The sequence below is a fragment of the Petromyzon marinus genome, chromosome 35 (genome assembly GCF_048934315.1).
Source record: "Petromyzon marinus isolate PM22_M1 ecotype Great Lakes invasive population chromosome 35, UKy_Petmar_22M1.pri1.0, whole genome shotgun sequence".
Taxonomy (NCBI): domain Eukaryota; kingdom Metazoa; phylum Chordata; class Hyperoartia; order Petromyzontiformes; family Petromyzontidae; genus Petromyzon; species Petromyzon marinus.
In genome coordinates, this window is record NC_133701.1 from 6,890,917 (window position 1) to 6,906,716 (window position 15,800).

Genomic DNA, 15,800 nt, shown 5'->3' on the forward strand with positions numbered 1-15,800 from the left:
GGAGCATCTTCGCCGGTTGGAAACATTTAGGCTGGCCTGCCTACGATCCATCCTGGGTTTAACCAGACTGGATTGTGTGAGGAGCTCACAAATCCTTGAAAGATCTGGGCAGGGTCCCATCGGTGAGCTCCTCCGGCAGGCAAGGCTGCGATGGCTGGGTCATGTAGCCCGCATGCCCAGCCACCGCATGCCGAAACAGCTTTTGTTTGGCCGGATTGAGGGGGCTAAGCGGGCGCGGCACGGGCTAGAGAAGAGATGGAGTGATGTGGTACAGGAGGACGTGGAGCTGAGTGGACTTGCCGATGACTGGTACCAGCGGTGTCAAGATCGGCCTCTGTGGAGGAGGCTCGTGAAGGATGCTACTGGGCAGTTGGAGGCAGTCGCCCTCCAACAACAACGGAGGGCGGAGGAGCGACGCTCACAACAGCGAGCGGAGCGCCGGGTGGCTAAAGCACAGCAGGTTGGCACAGTAGGGGGCACAGGTGGTGCATCAGCCAGTCATCTCAGTCAGTCGACCCGTGGCACCTGGGTCTGCCCCGTGACCTCCTGCCAGCGGGCGTTCGACACTTCACGTGGCCTCACGGTGCACATAGCCTGGCACAAGCGTCGTGGTGACGTCACCGCCACTTAGTGGCGAATGGCGGTTGTTGTTGTTGTGTGTCTGTGTGTGTGTGTCAGTGTGTGTGTGTTGTGGGGAGCGGTGGTGTAGCGGTTAGCGCGCTGCGCTATGAACCTGGCGACCCGGGTTCGATGCCCGCTCACGGCCAACGCCAGTGACGATTATCTGAACCGGTCCTAGGCCTCCCCTAGGTCGACTCAGCCTCAAATGAGTACCTGGTGCGATATGTGAACATCGCCACTGGGGAGACAAAGGCGGTCGGGCGTGGTGCTGGCCACCCACCCCCTCGTGTACCGTTCCGGCCTTCATAGGTGCTCGCTAACAGCACTTGCCCCTACAGTCTGTTAAGGCTACACGGGGGTTCTTTGTCTTTGGGTGTGTTCATACGCATCAGCGTGTATGCACGTATTTGGAGTGGTGACCTGAGTACGATGCTGATTCCTGGGCACGTATGACATCAGTTGGAATGCTGGACCTCAACTTGTCTTGGGGGAACTCGCCTAGGTTGACTCAGCCTTAAAATCAGTATGCGCTGCAGGGTGTGTAGATATCAGCACGGAGGACATGAAGGTCGTCAGGCATGGTGCTGGTTACCCTCATCATAGGTGTTCGAAGGCAGCACTTTCCCCAACAGTCTATGGAGGCTATATGGGTAACCTTTGCCTGTATATATGTTGAAATTGCTAAGCACCGTACCGTACGTGCTAATCTGTGTGTGTCTTCGTGTGAATAAAGGCTGGCATGGAACTTGCCCCAACAGTGTGTTCATGCTATACGGGGGATATTTGTATTTGCCTGTGTAACTGCATTGATAAATGCTGGCATGTTACATGATTTTCATTCAGTAATGAATGTGCTCACTTATCAATACTTGCCCCAACAGTCTGTTCAGGAGGGGATCTTTAACTGCGTTGATGTAGTACGCGCAGCTGCACCCCACAGCTCCCTGCACAGGATTTACTCTTACCAGCACCCTGCCTCTTTTCTCTAAAGTTTAATCCACCGTGCTCCTCCGCAGCGACTGTTGCTATGGCAATTGGCATGCCAATTATGTTGTATGTGTGTTTTTTTGTTAAAAATATATATTTAAATAAAGGTTGCATTCTTCCATCTCAAACTCCGTCATGTTAAATGTATAATCGACGACACGAGTGCAATTGAAAAAGCATGATCTGCTCTTAAGCGTTTGTTTAAACAACCTCTTTGCTGAATTAAAAATGAAAACCTTTAAGTGCTGCGGTACTTGATCATGTGAGCTACAATCCTCTCCACCCCCCTCCTCTCGCAGTATATAAATGGTACATGCCACAAGTAACAGCGACGATCCCAATGCACTGAACAAATCCCCTAGGGGAGCAACAGGTGCTCGTATTCATAGTGGACCGCACCATATCTTGCGGGGATGTTAATGATATCCAATCCCCCATCTTCTTCCACTAACATATGACAAAGAAACATTCTTTCGCGTTTTGAGCAACTTTCAAATGATAAAGCTGTTACTGCCGACGGTATTCAGTCTTTTGCAAAGTCATTAATGTCTGCGTTCGAGAGAATGTAATCTCAAGAATTAGTTACCCAGTGGAATTCCTGTCATCAGCCACTGATGTATTCTGAAAATAGATGTTTGTAAAAATACAAGGCCCCTTTGTGAAGTCCTGGCTCTAAAGGCAACGATCCTGCTCCCACATGTTGCACAGAATTCAGTGTATTAAATTAAACGCACGATTTCCCAAAGCATATTTCCTTGCAACTGCAAAATAAAACACATATTTGGTCTATCGGCATATTGACATCAAGTCAGCAGGCTTTGTTTAAGCCTGCAAACTCTGGACGAGGTCCATCTGGGACTCGTCAGCAGAGTCACTGGTGGTTTAACGCACTATTGCTTTTTTTGCACAATAGTGCTATCGTAAAAGTCGTCTGTTGTATTTGTTTAAAACAAATTATTTGTTGATGCTACTGCTGCTCTGCTGGCAGTGGTGCACAAGATACGAATAACAAAACTCACCACGTTCGTCAATACCACTGCCTTAAAAGAAAAAAAATGTATACAAATATATAGAGGCAGTGTTGTTTATTCGCCTTTTGAGTATTTGTTTAGGTTACTCAATTCAGCTGATGAGTTCCAGAAGAGAAAAACCATTCTGCAGAATACATTTTTTAAACAAATGTTGCTGGCTATACAATAAGTCTGGAAGGTTAACGGGCTGATGAACTAAAAACACATTTTTGTTTTTATGTTGAGACATGCTAAGGGAGAATATATAATCAACTTATTTTCCACAGAGCGATGGGTATTAAACATTTTACATTGGGAACACAGCAATTAAAACAGTCGCACATATAGCGCTCAAACAATGACATTCAGCCACCATACTCCAACCCTATTTTCGTTGAGTCTCCTTATTTGTGCAGCTCATGTTGATGTTGAACAACAATTATAAATGTACATCGAGATGCTTGAGCCAGGTAATTGCGTCAGAAGTAGCTGTGGTGCCTCCTTCGTAGTTGTGAGTCGAAACGTCGAGTTGTCATTTGTTCCAGCGCTGTCCTACCAGACAGTCTCGTCCCTTCACCTGATGAAGGCCGCTTGTGTTGTGGCCGAAACGTCGTGAGAATTTTATTGGGTTATTTTATTTTATCAATTTATTATTTTATTCTCATTCTACGTGACTTTACCGAAAGAACCAAAGAAGATGAATCCTTGCAGTCACGAAAGCTTTAAATCGAAAGTTCCATGGTCTGTTCTGGATGGTGAACACAGTTGTACACCGGATATTTTTTAAAATTTTCCATTTGTGCATCAGGTAGCCGCAACTGTTGCCATGGTTTGTGCAGTGGATGCGGTTTACGGTTGCCCATAAGCTTCGCTCAGCAAGTGCTGGTTTACACTAAACCCTGGGTAGGAAATTGAACATGTTGGGAGTTATACCTCACTAGAATTGAATGTTGAAGATGTTTTTATGTGGGGCTTGTTTGCAATGACGGAGCCAGGATTTTCAGGTGGGGGGGCGGTGGGGCAACCCCTCCAGCAATGACAAATGATAGACGAGTTGCTAGTAAGGACTTGTTAGTGAGTAAGGAGTTGCTAGTAAGTAAGGACTTGTTAGTGAGTAAGGAGTTGTTAGTTAGTGAGGACTTGTCCCTTGCTTTTTATTTGACGCGTGTGCGGCGATGGCACAGCCATCGATCGAGGGTCAAATTCAAACCGCGTTGTGTGATGGGCATCGCGCTCGCTGAAGGTGCTGATGCCTTCAGGGAAGTCGTGGACTCTATACGCAACTGCGCACAATTCTGAGTCACTTATAACTACTTTGCCGTTACTTATTGCCAATTAGGCCTATACAAGACCTTGTTTCAGTAGCTTTCTCTCTCTCACCTGAAGACAGTCGCTTGTTGTTGCGATCGAAACGTCGTCATCTATTAATTTTCTACCTACCACGTGACTTTACCGAAAGAACCAAAGAGTATGGATTCCTGCAGTCACGAAAGCTTCAAATCGAGATTATTGCCAATTAGGGACTCAGACTATTGCCCTATCATCTCATAGAGTCCCTGGCACGTAATAATATGCTACACAGTGGCAGTGGGGGTCGCAAAATGCCGATTTATTACTAATAAACTCCAATGATCCGATCGAAATTAGGTATTTCGATCAGATCATTGGGGGGGGGGGGGCACGTGCCCCCCCCCCCCACCACTGGCTCCGCCAGTGCTTGTTTGAGATTTTTTAAAAGGCCCCAATGCCAAATACGTTTTTTAATTGCCAGCACTTTATATCCAAAGTGCCCCCAGGAGATCCGCCCCAACAAAAGTCTGATCTCATTTTTCTTTGCACAGGAAATCCTGACTCAATATAGCCATGATGCGCTTATCCATGTTGGGTTCATCCAGAAAAGGTATTCCAGGATTTCACTTGGAAAAGGGTATCTCAGAAAATTCTCAAAAAAAAACAACAACCGAATGAGTGACCGATTTGGTTAATTCCCGAGGTCGATCATCATTACGAATGAAAGAAGACTTTGTAAGAATTGACGCGGGACTGTGGGTTCTATAGTTATTGGTCAGTCGGGAAATCAAAAATAAAAAAAACACGGAGGTCTAAGCGCTGAGCCAGAACGGCTGAAATCCTGGTTTTGAAACCAGGTTCTCAAGCGTACCGAGTTTATGATCACAGACAGGTCACCGATATCCACACAAAAGGCCATCAGATTAAATTTGGTTCTGCACTTAAATGAGCTAAATTGCAGCCCTGAGAAATCAAAACATATGTTTCACTGCTGTGTGACGGACATTACTCTTTGTGGCAGAGTGTATGGAAAAGTGCTGCCCCTTTTGTGTGGAAGATATCACGTGAAGGGATCTCAGAGGTAACTCTGTGGTATCCACTTCTGGAGGCCGTTCTATAACATGGAATGTCGTGGTGCCCTCCGAGAGATCTGAGTAGATACTTCGGATAATGAAATGAATGGCACCGGTAACACAATTGGAAACGATATCATAAAACAATTTACAAAATAGAGCCAAAAGCAGAATTCACAAGAAGCAGCACAACTTGTCTTCCTTCCTCCACAAACGAATCCTCCCAACCTCTTATGCAAATTTAGAAAGAATTAAGTATCAACAACCAAAAACACGGTCCATGTACAGGGCTGAAGGTGAGGCTTAAAGTTGCATCAGATGAGCCAGCGACATTCTAAATGTGGGTGCAGCGATTGTAAATAATTTAGTAGATGTGTGAAAGAGCAAATATTATCAGCCCTGACCCTATTTAATCTCACAAGGGTCTCCTCTCATAGCTTCAGGTAAACACCAACCTGTATATCAAAACTAAATAATTCACTCTGTCTTATATATCTAGATTTTTTTTGAATAAATATATTGTAGTGTCTTTTCCGATGTACCTTCCATACATATAAACCCAGCATTATATGGAGACGTGAAATATATTAATTACTCTTATGACGCGAATGATGCTGCTGGTGTAATGATTAACACACTGGATTTAAATCCCACGCCTCTGTCCACCCAGCAGTATAAATAGTACACCAAGGTTAGTAGATCAGTCAGTTCGCCTGTGGTGAGGTATAAATGTCTGGCCATTGTGAAAGCGTAGGCCAAACTACGCTTTAGAGGGGCTCTCTAAAACTCCCTCTAGGAGGCCCTTCTGCCAGCAGTGGCGTGAGCAATTGCAGGGCTGTACCTTTCTCCATTACCCATAATGCTCCACCGCAGCACTTGGGTGAGGTTATGAAACAAAAATGGTCCCGTAAATTAAAACGAATCTATACCTCTAGCTCTGTGCTGGGTAGGAAAGGGCAGTGTGGCAATAATCCATTGTTGTACTGTAATTCTATGGTCTCCGTTTGCGCTAAACCACACTGACCAGCCTTGTTGTTGGCCTGATAACCCCTACAACCACTGCAGGCATGGGGAGGCCTTCATCCACCAGTGGATGAACAAAATGGTTGTACACATTCATGTGCACACTGCTGGAGACGCAACATGTTATTCTCTGCACCTTGAGGTGTGATGGCTGCAGGGTGTGTAGCTGCATAGAGTGTGCAGTTTTATAGAAGCTGTGGTTGTAAATGAATTTGAATAAGTACAGGTTTTGCACTGCAGTGCGATTTACAATTCACCGCGATACGCTGTGGGGGGGGGGGGGGGCTGATGTGGAATCGTGGTATCTGTGTGCTGCCCTTTGGGGATTTGATTAGAACTTCAAGGTCCAAAGTATCGTTTATTTATTTATTTATCTCACTTGTTTATACACAGCCAACTGCACACAGCCAGGCGGTATATACCGCGACGTACATTTGGATTTTCGAAAGTCATAGCCAGGCTCTTAATTTCTCACTCAGTATCTTTTCGGTTGCTGGCAGACTGATATTTTTTGCACACAGCGTTGGTGTACGGTGCTATTTCAGGAATATTTTGATGTTTTTTGTTCACGGATTTTCTGTTTGCACAGTCACACACTTTAAGATGTTTTCTTGTTCATGTTTTTTGTTTGTTGCGGTTGCACCCGATTCAAGAGCCGAATGGCTCACAGGGCTCTACCAAATAAATGGAACTATGAACATTGAGACTGAAGAAGAAGAAACGGGGAGTGGCTGGAGATGGGTCAAGATAAGGGGGACATATCAAACATTATCTTATTGAATCACAGTTCATATGATCACTGTTACATTGTTTTTATAGCTTTATTTTGGTGATTTTCAAAACGTTTTGGTTTAGCCATGTTTGTTTGTTGTAGTACAAAGTTAGCCTGATAACTTAAATTTACATTGTCTTATGGTTGTTATTGTTTGACTTGCATCCCACTGGGATTTTTGCACACAGCGTTGAAATACGGTGTTTATTCTGGAAGACTTTAATGTTTTTTCCAGGATTTTTCTGTTGCGTGTAGTCACTTTAAGATTTTTCTTGTTCATGCTTTTGTTTTGTTGCAGTTGCACCCGAGTCAAGAGCCGCATGGCTCACAGGGTAATACCTAATAAATGAAACTGAAAAAAATATGAAGGAGCCCTATTGTCTGCTTGTCTACTCTGTTATTTAAGGGATACATGATCATGATGACGGTAGACTGGAGAAGGTGCGTGACTAGTAGCCATAGCTACTATGGTGAGCTAGGAGCTGATATATATTCTGGGTCTCTGACCCGTAACGACTCGGCTGAACTTAAGCCCTGTTTATTGCAATTTATAATTAGAAGTAGCGAAGGGAACTCAGCTCAACAACTTAAGATATCTTTCGGTGGGACAGAACTGGGTTTGAATCAGTTTAACGCAAAGGCTTTCACGACCAATGTCATCCATAACAGGTTTTTTTGGGGCGTTAGTACTCAGATTGTAAATGTTGTGGATTTGCTCTCCAACACAGCGGTGTGCTGTACTAGTAACCAATTGGCATGTTCTGTTTACGTGACAAATCTTACTAATTGGGTAAGTCGGGTGGTGGCGGGTTTAACGACACATTGATATTTACGTGATCTAACCCAAAACAAAACAGTATTATGGATAGGTTTGAATCATTAAATAAACAGGCAGACCAGAGAAAATTGGGAGTGTTTTTTTGAAATTGAGCTTAATCATGAAAAGAAACATCAGATTAGCAATACAACCTGCTCTGACATGTATGCATGCATGCATGAATGTTGAACTTCTTTCACACTCTACTTAGCCAATCGTTCTAATCGGATGTGTGGATGAGACATTGACATTGGAAATGAAAATTGACGAAACAGTTAAACAGTGTTGCAAGGAAATAAAGAGTTGCACACTTGGAATTACAGAGACAAGAGGAGGAACACGCGGATGACATAACATACACAAGTTAGACGTCGCATTGACGACTAAGAAGACCACACAAGGACAACACTAAGAAGTAACACTCAAAAGCTCTGCACGGATGGATTCAAGAAGACATTGCTGTACTCCCATCCAAGTCATAACCAGGTCCAACGCTGCATGCAGGAAGGACACCGGAGAATCCAGTGAAAACCCAGCACACGGACGAGGGAGAAACAAATTTCGATTTAAAGCTTTCGTGACTGCAAGAATTCTTCTTCTTTGGTTCTTTCGGTAAAGTCACGTAGAATGAGAATAAAATAATAAATTGATAAAATAAAATAACACAATAGAATTCTCACGACGTTTCGGCCACAACACAAGCGCTTGTGTTGATAAAATAAAATAACACAATAAAATTCTCACGACGTTTCGGCCACAACACAAGCGCTTGTGTTGATAAAATAAAATAACAATAAAATTTGCGGCCACAACACAAGCGCTTGTGTTGTGGCCGAAACGTCGTGAGGATATTATTGCGTTATTTTATTTTATCAATTTATTATTTTATTCTCATTCTACGTGACTTTACCGAAAGAACCAAAGAAGAGGGAGAAACAGTCAACTATTTCAAATATGAACCTACGCAAGAAATGAGAGCATGCTGGGGTGGTGGTGGCCATGATTAGCACGGTTGGTTACGTACGGTGCGTAATAAGTTCAACATACATGCATACAGGACAGGCGATGACTGTTTGCTTCCATTCTCATCGTCATGCGCAGCCTCCACGATGCTGCGCATATGAGAGCGACGACTTTTGGCTCGCGTTTCGACGGCTCGTGTTTCTCCAACCTCCAGGCCGCATTGTCACCCTCGGTAAAGGAAGGCGGCAACAATACAGACGGCAGGAGCCAGGAACGGTGAGGGCATACATAGGAAAGGGTGGGCCTGCCCTGGGCCCCCTCAATCACAATAACTCCCGATTGTAACGGACACCAGCCCCCTAACCCCCCCCCCCCCCCCTTATTCAAGGTTTTGTTCCCATGAGTTGGTAACATTTTATAAATCATGTCTGAGTTTATATGGTGTGTGCCTGTCTGATTTATGGGGGGGGGGGGGGGGGGATTTTCCCCCACTTAGGCATCCTTTCCAGAAAAACCCCCTAAACTTGAATTTTTTTCATTAAACTTTTACTAAAAGTTTACAATTACTGCCACACGTCCTATACGTTCCGTGTCCAGGGATACCTGCCGTGGTGTGGTCAGTTAGCACAATGGACTTTAAATCCAAACGTCGCCTGCTCGATCTCCAGGCGGGGCAGTTGAAGGAATGGGGAAAGTTTCTCAAATGCCCCCGCCCCTCCAACCACGTTCCTCCCACCTCTTGTCCACCCAGCAGTACAAATGTGTTCACCATGGGTCGCATGTGGTGGAGTAAAGTGTGGGGTAACCACCGCCTCTCTCAAGATGTCTGACCAGCATAGAAGAATAGGCCAAAGTATCCTCTCTAGAGCTCCGTTCCGGCGGAGAGCCCGTCCACCAGCAGTGGCGTGAGCAAGCAATTGCAGGGCTGCACCCTTAACTCGTTACATGATGCCACGCATGCGCGTATGTTGAACTTATTTTGCACCGTACGTAGCCAACCGTGCTAATCGGAGGTGCGGTGGGAGGACAACAAACTAAACACAAAGAAATAAGTTAGAAAATAATTAGTGATTCATCGTTAATTCTAAGAGTGTAATCATGCAAACAATGTTAGGAGTTGTTTAGTCTCGTCGGTTTGTTATTTTTATTGCCATTCCCCATGTGTTTAACTTTATCTTTCTCTGAACATAAGTCAAGGTTAAGAAGCAGGAATTGTCCCGAGCCCCGTCTGGCCAGTTTTGGTCCAAATCTCAAGCAAACATATTGCAAGCATCATTGCATGTGGCAAGTCTATATATTGTCAATATTAAAGGAATATTTTTTTTTCAGATAACAATAAACTCAACACATTTGTCATTAACACTGCCTTGAAAGGAAACAAGATGTAATTATGCAATGTTTCGGGCATGCTTCTTCTTCGGAACAAATGTGAAGTGTCCGGGCAATGGTCCTTCTTAAAATTATGCTTTTAACCTGTAAAACATTCTCTACTCCATGTGTTCCTCTTTCTACCTCAACATAAATCCATCCAGCATAATATACTGAGTGGATTTAAATTGCTTGCATGTACATATAGTAGCAAAACAATGAACTGCAATAAGCACAGCAGTGACCCAGATAAACACGTGCCCTGGCCACGTTTATTGCCAACAAAACTGCGGTCTGTTGTTTTCATTGCAAAAAAAAATCCCCGTCTTGGATCTCAGCCCATCTGTCGTGATGATGAGGATGTGCATTACGGTGGTGATGATGATAACAATTAAGATGGCTATTCATGTACACACCACACAATCATTATGGATGAAAACCACATTCACAATTGTATAAATTACAATGCATATCCAAGTAGAACTCCATTGTGGATTCCCACATATTGATGACTATGTTTTAATCCATTCGCCTATTTGGTATCCGAACTAATGCTATCAAACAGTATTTGATAAGCAAGCAAACTCTGGCCCGCTTTCGACCTTCTGAGTCTCATTAGCAGAGCCAGGCTTTGTTTTACCACAACGCAGCAGATTTATCAGACCTCGGATCTAGATGTGTATCTACTGTATAGTCTATTCGTTTTACCATTAAACCAATTCAACAATGACAACGTTTCAGGCAATGGCCCTTTATCTCGCACATAAAGAACCGTTGTCTATTTGAAAAATGGTCATTGCTTGAAACGTCGCTTTTTAAAATTCAAATGTGTCCGTTTTAAAGGCACTGTTGGTGATCATTATTTGCGTTATTATTTGTGTTTTTGCACAACTGCCAACGCAGCATCACCGGACAATTAGTGTATCGCCACTACACCGCAGTCAATAACACATTTTTGCATTGGATAACTGAATGTGACGATGATGATGGTAGTGGTGGTGTGGTGATAGTGGTGGTGACTCGGGGAGCAAGGCTATACAGTCGTGAAGAGCTCCTAATAATATGTACACGTGTCTTTTTTACGTTCCATTAGCCCTGCCTAAATGTGGCTCCGTTGACAAAAGACATGTTCCCATTCAGCCCATTGTTCGCGTATTTCCACGCGTGGATGCCCATGCCTTTTGTTACGCATTCAGAGCAAATGCTTTTTTGTTGGTAAGAAGGCTGCTTCATTAACATCGCGGTTTGTATAACACACGGCGCCTCCAATGCATCTTGGCTTCAACACACAAATGGCCACAGTCGTGCGTGTCCATGCACGTGTATCTGTGTGAGTTGAGGAGGAGTGCTGTGGAACAGCAACCACGCCCGGCCGCCTTCGTCTCCACATATGCCGAGGGGTTATTTTGTGCAGCACATCGCAGGAGTTGAAGGACGCGGAGGCCGGTTTCAAACATCACCGCTCGAGCCGCCGGTGTGAGCCGTGGTCGGGAATGAATCAATCGATCAGGTGGCTCGCTCAACAGTACCATGCGTCTTTGTGTACACGCGTGTCCGTGTGCGCGCGCGCGTGTGTGTGTGTGCCATGTGTGTCGGAGGAGCGGTGGTGTAGCGGTTAGCGCTACGAACCCGGCGACCCGAGTTCGATTCCCCACTCACGGCCAACACCGGTCACGATTATCTGTGCCTCCCCTAGGTCGGCTCAGCAATAAAATGAGTACCTGGTGCGGTGCGTAAACATCGCCACTGGGGATACAAAGGCGGCCGGGCGTGGTGCTGGCCACCCTCCCCCCCCCCCGTGTGCCGTGCCGGCCTTCACAGGTGCTCGCTAAGAGCACTTGCCCCTACAGTCTGTCACAGGCTATATGCGGGGGGATCTCTGTCTTTGCGTGCGTGCGTGCGCGCCACGAATGAGCAAGTTCCATACTGACCGAGGAGCAGTCCAGCGATGTCGCCAAGGAGGAGTCGAACCCGGGCGGCCTGACTGCGGGGAGATCCGTCTTTGCATGTCCCATCCGAGCCGGATCCCGTCTCCAGGTCCTTCGCCTTCTGGTACTGGTAGCAGGTCTCCATTTCTTAAGCTTTGCTCCGTGTGTGTCTCTCTCAATGCCCCTCCTTCCTCCGAGTGAAACGACTTCCCGTCCCTTAGCCGGCGCGGCGCGTCTATAATGAACACCGCATGCAGTGGGCCCGGCCTATTTATGTTTTCTGCACCCTCACGGAACCCCTCCTCCACCTCCCCCTCCACCCCCACGGATCAACAGCAGCACGAACGACGTGACAGCTTAAATGCCCCTACGCGTATGCTAAGACGGCCAGCGCGAACGATCAGAGCGAGCGCGGTTGGCTACGTGCGCACGTGCGAAAGAAATTCAACGCCGCTCGAACCGTTCAGCGCGCGCTGATCCTGTTCATCTCGGAGACCAACGAAGTTGATCATTAAGTTGGTGCACAGCCTATCTGCCCACACTTCTTCAGTGTTGGTGGATACAAGTGTGTTTGCGCGTGTGCGTACGCTTGCGTCTTGTCGGCTGGCTGTTCGAGTTACTTATAGCCCTTAGAACTTGCTCGGTGGTAAAAGGGAAATTACCGTTACATCGACGGCTCTCGATGCAACGTGAATACGTGTGCTGAAGATAATTTCTCTTAACGATTGGCTTCTGGTGAAACTCATGAGGTTGGGCTCGGAGGGGATCTCTCGGGAGGGAGTGATTTTGTTGTGATAAAACAGACAGTCGTCGTATTGAGCTTATCCGTGTTAAGAGTTGCTGCGTTAGAAAAAAACAAGCTCACGTTGTCGTGAACCCAACGTGACCGTTCCTAGAAGGCGCTCATCATAATTGAACACATCTAAATATGTATTTGACATTATATACATCATATGCGGTAATCTGTAGCACTTCAATGTTGTTCGTCACACCGGGCTTAAACGTATTATGTATGTGACTAATTGTATTCCACTGTAGGTGTGTTAGTATATTAGCCATTGTCACGGGACCTCTTTTGCCAGTAGCAAAGTATGAAAAATAAGAATAGGTTCTCAACACCGGTTTTATTGCCAGAAAGAGTAAAACGTATTCGTATTTTTCATATCAGCAATTGTTTATAATGCATAACGAATATCTGTAATAATAAAAATAAATAGTGGTGTGCGAAGGTATATTAATAATGACGCCCTCTATGTATTTAGCAAAGTATCCCTGAATTGTAATGGGCCCTGAATTGTGATGTTTGCAATCGGAGAACGTGGGGAACCCCCACCGCACACACAGGGAGGGAACCACTCGAGAGCTCCGCACGGATAGATTCAAGAATCCATTGCTTGGACACGCACCTTGCCCACCATGCAGCCCAAGCGGACGCACGCCTCTGAGATTCCCTTGGCAAGTCTCCCATCCAAGCAGTAACCAGACACAAACCGACTTTAGCTTCACTCAAGCTGGCGGAGGCCTGCAGCTTTCACGGAAACTCGGTGGCAGGACTTGGGGGGAGGGGGGGGGGTGAATACGCGAGTCGTTTTAATTGCTGCTAAATTATTTAACGCAGGAGTTGAGACCCCGTTGTGATTCGACGGTAATTATTTCTGAGGCTCCTGACGATTACGTCTCTCTTCCCCCCGTCTGCCTCCACCCACATACAAAGATCCCCCCCCCCCCCCCCCCGTGTGTAGCCTTCGTATGCTACTGCTGGGGCAATTGCTTATAGCCGTGCACCAATTGTTGGTCACGTAGCTACAGAATGCATTCCTTTGTGCGTCTCGGTGTGCATGTGTGTGGTGCGCGCGTGTACATATTCGTATGGGGAGCCGTAGAGTGCAGCGGTTAGCGCGCTGCGATACAAAACCGACCACCTAATTTCGATTCCCGCTCACGGCCAACATCGAGGACGAATATCTGAACCAGTCCTGGGCCTCCCCTAGGACGACTCAGCCACAAATGAGTATCTGGTGCGGTGTGTAAAACATCGCCAATTGGGAGATAAAGGCGGCCGGGCAAGGTGTTGGCCACCCCGCCCCCTTCATAAGTGCTCGCTAACAGCACTTGTCCTAGCAATCTGTTTAGGGTAAAATGGGCATCTTTGTCAATTGGTGGGGAGCAGTAGCGCAGTGGTTAGCGCACTGCGCTACGAACTTAGCGACCTGAATTCGATCCCGAGCCCCCAACACAAACCCTTGAAATTTGGTGGAGCAGTCTAAGAAGAGTTTTTTCGGACATAAACACAGATTATTATTATTATCCACTTATTAATGCAGGCGTATGCATGTATTGGCGTGGAATGGAAGTGTAGCGGTTAGCGCTCTGAATCCCGACGGTCCCTCTTAGGTCACGGCTAACATCAGTGGCTTTCCTGGGCCTCTCCCCCCTCTTCGCAAAACCCGCACTGGTCAAGTGTAGTGAAGTATTGTCAATCAACACCCATGACCGACACGACTCGGGCAGGTCTTCATCCAACAGTGGATTGATACATTTCCGTATACTACTGTTTACATTTTAAACAGATATAATTGTCGTAAAGTCTAACCAGAGCATCATGTGAAAGTCGGGTGCAATTGTGAGCCGAAACTGGGTGCAATTTGTCACATTTCCAATGGGGGATAATGAAATAGACTTTTACCAACATGCACTGACCAGCGTGGTGAAGTATGGTCAAACAACCCCCGTAAACTATACGAGGTGAGACGGCTTTCAGCCAATAAAATACTGACAAATAACTTAAAATAATTAATGAACATATAAGAGGTGATATTAACTAAATGTGTTGTATGCACTTTGAAACTTATCGTATTGCACTTTACCCTGGGAAGTCTCACTGAGTCTCAATACTCGTTTTCAGGAGAGTGCTGCTACATTGGGATGTTTGGGGCAAATTCAAATCACCATTATTTGGCTTCTCGTTGGGAAGAAACCGGACAACCCAGAGTATCCCCCACCAAAGCATAAGAGGGGGTTACACTCAAACCTCCGCATCGGGAAATCCAAGAATCCATCTCTGTGCTTTAATTTGCTGGTCACCTCGCAGCCAACCCCAACCTTGCATCATCTGCAATTCCTCAAGTTGTCTCCCATTCAAGTACCAACTAGACTCAGCCCTGGCATTGTCAACTCAACATTTATTTTTGTTACATTGGGCGGCAGTGGGAGGGAAAAAAAATCACCACCGGAGAAAAACAATAAACAGAACCAGGGAAATCCCTCCAACCCCCTGTATCTGTATGTCACTAATAAAGCGAGTGTTGTACTCAGTATTCTGTCAGAACACAAGCTATGCATTCTTTGTTTTTTGGCACTCGTTTGAAGAGAATGAATTCGTCTAAATGTCCATCGGTGTCGTCAAATTTGGGTTCTGCATCATACAAGGCACCGTGAAATCTTCGTCGAATTTTAGATGCTTATATAACCGGAGCCCGGCTAACATCAGTGGCGATTGATATCTGCTACGGTCCTAGCCCCCCCCCCCCTTCCTGTTTACCAACCAACCTGCACTGACCAGCGTGGTGAAGTATGGTCAAAAATCACCCATGCCCGACACGGCGTTGGGAGGCTTTCTTCAAGCAGAAGGATGGATGGCAAAGTGGTGTGAACTACAAGAGATCATTTAAAATATGTGAATGATAGCATATCCATTGACGTGTAAAACAACACAATGCACAGGAGATAATAATCTCGCGTGCGATAATTATGTATAGGCAGTGCAACTGTGGAAGTAAGACTGTCACAGGACTCGGACTTTATATAAAACATGTAAAGAGCACAGCCATACAATTACGTACGCACGCCACTGCTGGTGGAAGTTTGTTGCCATCCCCAGCACTTCCGATTAGCACGGCTGGCTACGTACAGTGTGAAAGAAGTTCAAAATACATACATGTAGAGAGC

General features: G+C 45.8%; 1 protein-coding gene across 1 annotated transcript in view; it reads right to left on the minus strand.

Annotated features, from left to right (window-relative positions):
* The window catches only part of LOC116948915 (phospholipid phosphatase 3-like), a 35,414-nt gene extending 23,243 nt beyond the window's left edge, over positions 1–12,171 (minus strand). The window contains exon 1 of the mRNA XM_076071889.1: positions 11,856–12,171. Coding sequence (XP_075928004.1) covers positions 11,856–11,997 — 142 coding nt within the window. The 5' untranslated portion in view covers positions 11,998–12,171. The remainder of the gene's footprint in view (positions 1–11,855) is intronic.
* Between the last annotated feature and the right edge of the window lie 3,629 nt (positions 12,172–15,800).